At 58.0% G+C, this 9523-nt stretch overlaps 2 protein-coding genes across 4 annotated transcripts; both read left to right on the plus strand.

Annotated features, from left to right (window-relative positions):
• The first annotated feature begins 480 nt into the window (after positions 1–480).
• GJB5 (gap junction protein beta 5) lies at positions 481–3820 on the plus strand. Of its 3 annotated transcripts, XM_057305370.1 has the most exons (3): positions 481–657; positions 1417–1560; positions 2691–3820. In XM_057305370.1, exon 3 carries the CDS (start codon positions 2718–2720, stop codon positions 3537–3539), a length of 822 nt encoding a protein of 273 aa, XP_057161353.1. In that variant the 5' UTR covers positions 481–657; positions 1417–1560; positions 2691–2717; the 3' UTR covers positions 3540–3820. The 3 variants fall into 3 exon arrangements, with proteins under 3 accessions (XP_057161353.1, XP_057161354.1, XP_026372513.2); XM_057305371.1 differs by lacking the exon at positions 1417–1560 and having other exon boundaries at positions 2694–3820; XM_026516728.4 differs by lacking the exon at positions 1417–1560 and having other exon boundaries at positions 482–657.
• A 552-nt stretch (positions 3821–4372) lies between these two features.
• On the plus strand, positions 4373–7542 carry GJB4 (gap junction protein beta 4). Its single transcript, XM_026517202.4, has 2 exons — positions 4373–5141; positions 6479–7542. Exon 2 carries the CDS (start codon positions 6565–6567, stop codon positions 7363–7365), a length of 801 nt encoding a protein of 266 aa, XP_026372987.2. The 5' UTR covers positions 4373–5141; positions 6479–6564; the 3' UTR covers positions 7366–7542.
• Positions 7543–9523: the final 1981 nt, after the last annotated feature.

Raw genomic sequence — 9523 nt, forward strand, 5'->3', positions numbered from 1 at the left:
GCCAGGAAAGCCCAGAGGTGAGGCTCTAAGCCACCTGGAGCAGCAGTCAGGGAAGGCTTCTTGGAGGGGTACCAGATGATGAGAAAGGCGAGAGAAGGGCATCCAAGGAGAGGCAGTGGATGGGGCAAAAGCAGATGGGCTGGAGACCGAGTTTGGGAGTCATGGCATTTCAGAAAATAACTGAAGCCAGAAGAATAGAAAGCCAGAGAGCAGCCCCTAGAGTCCCAAGAAGTGGCATGGGGACTTTCTGAAGAAGGATGAGAAGGCAGGACAGACCTCAGCTCCTCCCACACAAGGCCAGGGATAAGAGGACAAGCAGGGGCTCAAGGTGGACCTGCAGTTCTCCCCTCAGAGGATGCCAGGATTCTCGGCTCAGCGCCCCAGGAAGAGTGAGCCATGAACCCTTAAGTTTCTGGGCCTCAGCAGAAGCAGTCTGGGGAGGCTGGGCCCAGCCAATGACAGTGTCGGGCGCAGCAACTCCTCCCCCCGGGCCGGCGGCACACCCAGGCTGCCTGCCGACTCTGCAGGCTCCGTCCCGGGAATGCGCTGCCCCAAACACCCTCCCTGGCCCTGACATGAGTTCCAGCTGCCACGCTGAGTCCGACTTCCAGCTGCCAGGAGCCAGTACGCAGAGAGTTCTGAGGAGTAGCCATCCAGGTAAGGTCACCTGTGTCCAGATGGACCCTGGGCATACCCGGCAGAGGGACGCTTCTCTGGTGGTGAGGCGAGAGAGGTGGCCTGGACATATCTACCACCCTGGGTTCTGATGGGAGAGGAATGGAGGGCTCCTCCCTCCTCTGCCCTGCGCCCTTCCTGCTCTCCCCAGCTGAGCAGAGGTGGGAGCCAGGGACCAAGTGGGAGAGGGGCTCACACGGGTGCCAGGAACTGAGCACACTAAGCCGCTCTGCCTGAGCTTGCAAAGCCCCACCCGCCACACCCCAGGTGGGCTGGGCCAAGAGCCTCTGGGGACTAAGGGCTGGAGCCTCCCAGGCTGTTCCCTGTCCAGCTGCCAGGAGTTCCGCCCACCTCAGGCGGGACTGAGCGAAGACAAGCTGATGATTCACCACCAAATGGTAGGTGGTATAGCCAGAACCGTGGAGAGACAGGCTGAGAGCAGAGACACCTCCAGCCTCCCTTACCCGGCATCCACCTGCTGGAGGAGAGGGTGGGCACGGACCAGATGGGCAAGCAGCTTCCTGCAACTTAAGGAAAGGGGCCCAGGCCCAGAGTGTGGTTCAAATCCCGGCTCGGCTGCTTCCCAGCTGTGCAACTCTGAGCAAATTGATTAACCTCTCTGTGTTCCACTTTCCTCATCTGTTAATTGGGAATAAAAAATATCATACGCTTTCATACAGTTGCTGTTCTGATTCATGCAAAGTGCCGCATAAATACTCAATGAATGTTGGCTCCTACCAGGACCCTGTCCATCCGCAGCAGGTGCCACAGGCGGTCAGGACAGCACAGGGACCAGAGCCTACCACGGGCCCCAGGAAGGGCATCAAGAACACCTTAGAGCAAGAGGCTATGCAGTCTCCCTGAGGTCCCAGGGAAGCCCAGCAGGTGAGACCACAGTGCCTGGGTCTCAGGGGACACCCCACCCCCCACCCCCACCCCACTAGGAACCAGGCAGAAGAATTCCAAGAGAGGGAGTGGGAGTCTCTTGCTCTGAACGGCAGTCACACTCCATAAATGGAGGTAAATCTGATACCTGTGTGTTCATCGCACCAAACTCGCCAGGAAAACTGACCAGAGCAGCATTTCCCATTTTGCTGTTTTGACAAGACTATTCCACACAATGATTTAAAAAAAAAAAAAAAAAAAGGTTCTGTGGTCGAAGGAGTTTAGGTAATGCTACATATCCCTTCCCTTTGGGGATTCAGGTGTCAATGTATTAGCTTGGTCGAGTAAAGGGACCTATTTAACTTTGCTGAACCTATATTTGTCTCCCTTTCTCGAACACAGAATCCTTTTCTCTCACTGCTCCTGTTGCCAAACTATGGCCAGGGTTCCACGGAACACGAGTTTGGGAATCCCCAGAATCCCAGGCTACTTGAGGAAGGCTATTGGGTAAAGAGAACCATTGTCCCCTACTTTACCTCTCAGCTGGATTGCCACTGGCCTCACTTCAAGTGAGCTGCACCCGAGCAAGACATTGCCTGGATATTTACTGAGTGTTAGACCAGATGGGAGTTTGGGGACAAAGTTCCAGCAGCCTCTCCCGCCCAATCCCCTAAGCCAAGTAAAGGGCAAGGAGCAGGTTCCCCTTAGGAGGGGCTAAGAGGACAGAGTGGGGCTCAAAAGGAGAGAAGTCTTCCTAAGGCTCCACACCCTGAGGAGGAGGGCCAGGTTTGGAACAGAGGGAGAGGGCAGAATGCCCCACCTACTGAAGGACTGCAGGACTGCAAAACCAGAGCCTTGGCCCCAGGAGGAAAGGGTGGCTCCCTGGACCCACCTTCCCCCACTTCTATGGGTTCTGGACTTAATTACCTGGGTTCGAATCCCAGCTCTGCACCTAATAGTTGTGCAACCTTTATAACCCCCCAAACCTCCATTTCCTCTCTCTGTAAAATGGGGACAATAACAGAACCTAGCTCCTCTGTGCCTGTGACAATTGAATACAGATTATATATTTCCATAAGGTGCTCAGAGTCGGTATCCTATAAATGTGGGAAATGACGATTATTTCCCAGCAGGAGCAGCCAACGCCTGGGTCCACTATGAACTGGGGGATCTTCGAAGGGCTCCTGAGCGGGGTCAACAAGTACTCCACAGCCTTCGGCCGCATCTGGCTGTCTCTGGTCTTCATCTTCCGTGTGCTGGTGTACCTGGTGACAGCTGAGCGAGTGTGGAGCGATGACCACAAGGATTTTGACTGCAACACCAAGCAGCCGGGCTGCTCCAACGTCTGCTTTGACGAGTTCTTCCCCGTGTCTCACGTGCGTCTGTGGGCCCTGCAGCTTATCCTTGTCACCTGCCCCTCGCTGCTCGTGGTCATGCACGTGGCCTACCGGGAGGCTCGGGAGAAGAAGCACCGAGAGGTAGTGGGGGAGGACGGCGGGCGCCTCTACCTGAACCCCGGCAAGAAGCGGGGTGGGCTGTGGTGGACGTACGTCTGCAGCCTGGTGTTCAAGGCCTGCGTGGATACCGCCTTCCTCTATGTGTTCCACTCCTTCTACCCCAAATATACCCTCCCTCATGTGGTCAAGTGCCACATAGCTCCGTGTCCCAACACGGTGGACTGCTTCATCTCCAAGCCCTCGGAGAAGAACATCTTCACTCTCTTCATGGTGGTCACGGCCGCCATTTGCATCCTGCTCAACCTCGTAGAGCTGGTCTACCTGGTGAGCAAGAAGTGCCGTGAGGGCTTGGCAGCGAGGAGAGCCAGGGCCACAGGCGTGGCCCACTGCCCGGACTGTGCCACCTCTTCCTGCAAGGGGGACGACCTCCTCTCAGGCGACCTCATCTTTCTGGGCTCAGACTCTCACCCTCCTCTCTTACCAGACCTCCCTCGAGACCAAGTGAAGAAGACCATCCTGTGAGAGCCGCCCGGTCAAACCCGGTGGAGAGGCCTGGCGTCTCCCACAGGTGCAGCCGTGGGCGCAGAAAGCAGGGAGGGTTCGGCACCGGCCCCAGCTGTGGGGCCTTGGACAAGTCACCCCTCCCTCTGAGCTGAACTTCGTTTCCTTTTGGATAAAATGGAGGCGAAGCCCCCGTCACAGGGTGGTTGCTGTGAGGAGGGTTTATTTAGAGAATGGATGTGCAAGTACCTTTGGGGGGGGGAGGCACGGTCAAGACTTAATAAAAGTCAACGCATCCACTTGATTCAAGGTGCCATTCGGTCCTTCAACCTTTGTGACCCTTCTCAGGTCACTGGGTCAACCTCTCTGTCCCTGCAAAGGGCTGGACCTGATCCAGCCAGGTGAGGGGCCATTCCCTCCCCCAGCAAAGGGTCCTCAGTGCTACTGGAGGTCATACCACCTGCTTGTGCTCAAGACAAGCCTTTATCCCCAGTTGCAAATTGAGGTCCGAGGGCTATCTGCAAACATAATGGGGCTTAGCTTGTGCGAGCTGTGTGTTGCAATGGAAAGTTCATGAACTTTTGAGTCAGAACACTTGCATTTGAAGCCAAGTTCCATTGGGACTCTGGGAAAGGGACTTCAGCTCCTTTCCAAAATGGGTTAATAATACAGAGCCCGGGGGTGGGGGGACTGGATGAGCTCATGGCTGTGGATGGGGTAAGCCAGCTGTAAAAGGCCACATAAATGTTAATCATTGGTATTAGGAAGTGCTCAATAAATGCTTGTGGGAAATGAAGCAGAGGAGCCCCTCCCTGGCTGCACATTAACCTTCACTCTCCCAGCCACCAGGACAGCCAGGACACAGACCCAAGGCCCCTCTGCAGCCCCCACTGGGAAGTACTCTGACTTCCCTAGAGGCCCAGGCCCATAGAAGGTGGACATCAAGGTTGTGCCTGGCCCCGTGCCAACTGGGGCATTTCATGCTGCCAACCTACATTCTCTGTCTCCACCAGGGCAGCGGGTATGCTTGTCTAAAAGAACCATAATCGGCCCTTCCCATCCCCTACACAGCTCACCAGCAGCCCAAGCCCTAGTCCCCAGAAATGTCCCCACCAGGGTGGGATGTGATCCTGGGCTGGATCAAGGTTGCCCCTCTCCATAGATGTCAGTTGCTGAGGACCCCAGAACCGTGCTTCCAGAGAAAAGGGCAGCAGAGAGGCCCGGGGACAGAGGGACCAGGGGCAATAAGGCAACGGGAAGGGGCTGGGACAAGAGACAGCAGCCGCGGGTGCTGACCTGGGCCCTGGCATTAGGATACCAGGCTCCTGCACTGCCCCCCCAAAGACAGCTTCACCCACACACCTGCCAGCCCAGGGAGCCAGACCCAGCCATACCCATCCAGGCTGGAGAGAAGGCGTGGGCCAGGGGAGAAGGGCCACAGGTGTTTGCTCTGAATATGTGCCCGGGGAAGTCCGCCTGCCTGCCCACCCGCTCTCTCCCCCTTGGCTCATTGGCTCAGAAAGCTCCACCCAGCAGAGGAGTGAGGAACAAAAGCTGCCTCCGGGAGGCCCCCAGGCAGACAGACAAGCCCAGGGACCGGAGTCTCTGCTGGACCTGAGAAAGGTGAGGACCAAATTGGGCAGGAGACCGGGCTGGGAAGCAGGGACCAGATGGGCTGAGGATCCCCAGGGAACTTGGCCTGCAGGCTGGGCTCCTGGGAGGAACAGAGGGGACAGAGGATCCCTAGAGAAACCCCAAGGAAGCCCCAAGAAGGGGCAGGGACGTCCCACCAGACCAAAGGGAGGACAGAGGACCAGAGAAGAGACAAGGAAGAGGAGGGATCAGGAAGAGGGAGTTTTAGTTCAGTAAATGTCTATCAGGTGTTCACCAGGCCAGGCCAGGTGCCGAGTCCTGGGGAAACGGATGAATGAGCTGCAGGGGCCCTCCAGACACTGACAGTCTGGCACAGGAGACGGGAAAACAGAGCACCTGAGTACCGGTGATCTAGCCTGCAGAGGAGGGTGCTCAGAGAAAGTCCCAGGGTCACAAGCTCTAAGATGCTGAGGTCTGGATCAGGGACGGGGGGGGGGGCAGAGATGGAACCTGATGGCGCCCCAGATAAGGGGGCGGGGAGGATAACGTGTGCACAGGACAGAGGCCTGACCGGGGATAATGGGGGACCTGACGAGCAAACAGAGAAGGAGGGTGTTCCTGAGAGCAAAGGTGAGTGATGGGGGGAAGGACAGAGCCGGAATCACGCCTCTGTCCCTTCCCCTCCTAAAGCTGAAATGGTTGGAATTCCAGAGGAACCCAGTGTGGTCAGGCCGTCAGCACCGGTGTGGGGGAGGGGTGGATGATGCCAAACCCCACGGTTCCAAAGAGCCTGCTTAGTCTGGAAGGAAATGTCAGGCCTGGGGATGTCCTGGGCCTCTTGGTGAGGTTGGGTATCACTCAAGGTCCCCGGAGGCCGATAGGAACACGCCGAGCACAGGGCCTGGCCCCTGTCGGTGCTCAGGAGGGGTTGGAGGAACTGAAAGACACATCTCCCTCCCCTCTGCCCCTGTCCAGTCCCGGCAGCTGAGAGGAGGGCAAATCATCCAATCCACACCTTCTTCCTGTTTCTGTAGAAGTCGTGTGGTCCGCAGGGCTGGAACTTGGGGGTCAAAGAAGTTGGCGGGTGCATTCATGCAGGCTGGTTATCTTCACATTCATCCATTACTTCATAGAATAAAATCTTCCCTGATTTTGGAACTGAAAGGTGGGGGTTCAAGACCAGCTCTGCCAATTCCAGATGGGGAGCCTTGGGTGGGTGCCTCCCTGGGCCTCAGCTTACTCCCCTGTGAAACGGGGATAACGGCCATCCCGACCCCACCAAGTCATGGCAAGCGAGGACGTGACGACAGAGTGTTTGTGAAAGGGTTTTGCCAATTGCACCTTTAATAAAAGGCCCCCATTTCCAGGCTCTCCCGGCCTCGTGGCCCCCACGCCCCGAGTGGGTGCTCACGGGTGCAGACGGTCCACGTGAGGAAGCAAGGGCACGGTCAGCATGAACTGGGCGTCCCTGCAGGGCCTCCTGAGCGGGGTCAACAAGTACTCCACGGCGCTGGGCCGCATCTGGCTGTCGGTGGTGTTCATCTTCCGCGTGCTGGTGTACGTGGTGGCCGCCGAGGAGGTGTGGGATGACGAGCAGAAGGACTTCGTGTGCAACACCAAGCAGCCGGGCTGCCCCAACGTCTGCTACGACGAGTTCTTCCCCGTGTCGCACGTGCGCCTCTGGGCCCTGCAGCTCATCCTGGTCACCTGCCCCTCGCTGCTCGTGGTCATGCACGTGGCCTACCGCCAGGAGCGCGAGCGCCGGCACCGCCGGAAGCACGGGCCCAACGCGCAGTCCCTGTACGACAACCCGAGCAAGAAGCGAGGCGGCCTGTGGTGGACCTACCTGCTGAGTCTCGTCTTCAAGGCTGCCGTCGACGCCGGCTTCCTCTACGTCTTCCACCGCCTCTACCAGGACTACGACATGCCCCGGGTGGTGGCCTGCTCCGAGGCGCCCTGCCCCCACACGGTGGACTGCTACATCTCCCGACCCACGGAGAAGAAGGTCTTCACCTACTTCATGGTGGCCACAGCCGTGGTCTGCATCCTGCTCAACGTCAGTGAGGTCCTCTACCTGGTGGGCAAGAGGTGCCTGGAGACCCTCAGTCCGAGGCGCGAGCGGTCTCGGCACCGGGATCACCTGCCCGACACATGCCCCCCGTACGTCCTCTCCCAGGGAGAGCACCCCCAAGATGGGAACTCTGTCCTAATGAAGGCTGGGTCGGCCACGATGGATACAGGTGGGTTTCCATGACCTGTGAGGTCGGTAGCGAGGACCACCAGGGCCGTGGTCTGCTCCCTGAGGCCACAGCAGGGCAGGCGAGGAAGATGCTTGCAGGGCTCGGGAAGCCCCCAGGCGGGCCAGTGCTGGAGAGCCCCAGGGGAGGGAGGTTGACGGCTGATGGGAATTTTGTATACGGCAACGGGGTATGTGAGAACCGTTAATAAATACGATTTTCCCAGTATGTTGTAGACCAGGCGGGGCGTGGCGGGTAGAAGTGTCAGGGGGTTTCACTGTGGACCTCAGAGAGGAGGCCACAACCACTCACTGGGCACCTGAGCCCTGGGACCTCACATCCAAGTTCATCACACACACACACACACACACACGCACACAGACACACAACACACGCCACACACACACACACAACACACGCCACACACACACACAGACACACACACACAACACACGCCACACATACACACACACAACACACGCCACACACACACACAGACACACACACGCCACACACACACACACACACACACAGACACACAACACACGCCACACACACACACAGACACACACACACACAGACACACACACACAGTGCACCCCCAGGACATGGTGGGACTGCCGAGAGGCTGCTCCAGGGGTCTCTGGACTCTGCAAGCAGCTGGCCAAGGCAGGAGGAGTGGGACCCCAGGAGACCCCGGGCCCAGCATGGCTCTGTTCTCAGTCGGAGTCCGTCAGGTGAATGCATGTGGTTCGGGAGGCCTCTGCCTCCGCCATTCCAGCCTCCCTCACCCTGCCCCGCACAGGCCTCAGGGAGGCCAACCTCTGAGGGCAGGAGGGGAAGGCCTGGAAAGGGTGGAACAGTGCTGAGAGCGCGCCCAGGATGGGAAGTCTGCCAGGATGTCCAAGGGGGATATCCCCACAGGCCCGGGACCTACTGAGAGCATCTCAACTAAAGGGTCCCTCGCTGAACCTCAAGTCTGAGGAATTCCCCTTCTCTTCCCTGGACACACCCCCACCCCCACCCTCACCCCCACCACTCAGACCCTGACCACTCCCAGAACCACACCTGAGTCCCAGAGCCTCCCACCATCTGCCCAGGGTTCGACCCTCTGGGAGGCCCCCAGGTCTCCTCCAGTCAGCTGCTCCCAAATGGACCGCACCTACCCTCCTCACACATCACCCACCCCCTCCCAGGAATGGTGTGCCCCCACCCAGCTGTCCGAGCCCGGAGCTGGCCTGACATCCTCACGCCCTCCCTTCTTCCAGCCTCTCACGCACACAGCCCAGTGCAGTATCACGTCCCGCCAGTTCCAACCCTAAATGCCTCCTGAGTCTGCCCTTCCTCCCTCACTGCTCTTCCACTGCAGGGACAGAGCGGTCTTCCCACACACGCACCTGACGGTGGTTCCTCCCTCTTCCAAAATTCTTCCACTACCCCCACGACCTCCCATTGCCCCTCCACCTGGTCCCTGCTGGCCTCGCCGACGGCACCCCTGCTCCCTCCCTCCTTGCACTCACCAGTAATAAGGGCTTACCGGTCCCCAACCACACACATCATGCTGTGTCACGCCTCGGGCCTTCAGATACGTGTTCCCTCTGCCTGGAGTGCCCTTCCTTCCGCCTCTGCGACCCTTCCTCAGACCCCAAGGTTCGAACACTGAAGCCTAGCTTGTGTCTCTGCGTTCTCCCCATCAGTCTGTGAACCCTTCACAAGCAGGACACCGACTCACCCAGGTCCCCAGCTCCCTTCAGTAAATGTTTGGTAAACTAGTAAATGGGCTATGAGCTGCTTGGGGGAAGGGACCTGTCTGGTTTACCTGAATCCTTCACTGCACCTCGGCCAGGGAGTACAGATAAGCTGTCCTCTCATTTGTTTTTAAATTCCATCATTGTTGCTATTTTAACTAAATCTAGCCTAAATGTTTCATTTATTGTTGAGGAAACTGGCCTAGAGAGGGGAGGAGACATTCCAAGCCCGCCCAGATGGGCTGAGTCTATAGGGGGCTGTGTCTCCCGTGGTCCATGGAAAGACTCTGTGCCTCCCCCTCCCCCAATTATAGGACAAGATCAGGTGTCACTTTGTCTTAGGTCAAGGTCCCCGGGAGCAGAACCAGTGACAGGAATTCACGTGCATGAGGAGGAAGGAGCAAGGGAAGCAGGCTAGGGAGGAGGC

The sequence above is a fragment of the Ursus arctos genome, unplaced genomic scaffold (assembly GCF_023065955.2).
Source record: "Ursus arctos isolate Adak ecotype North America unplaced genomic scaffold, UrsArc2.0 scaffold_32, whole genome shotgun sequence".
Classification (NCBI taxonomy): Eukaryota; Metazoa; Chordata; class Mammalia; order Carnivora; family Ursidae; genus Ursus; species Ursus arctos.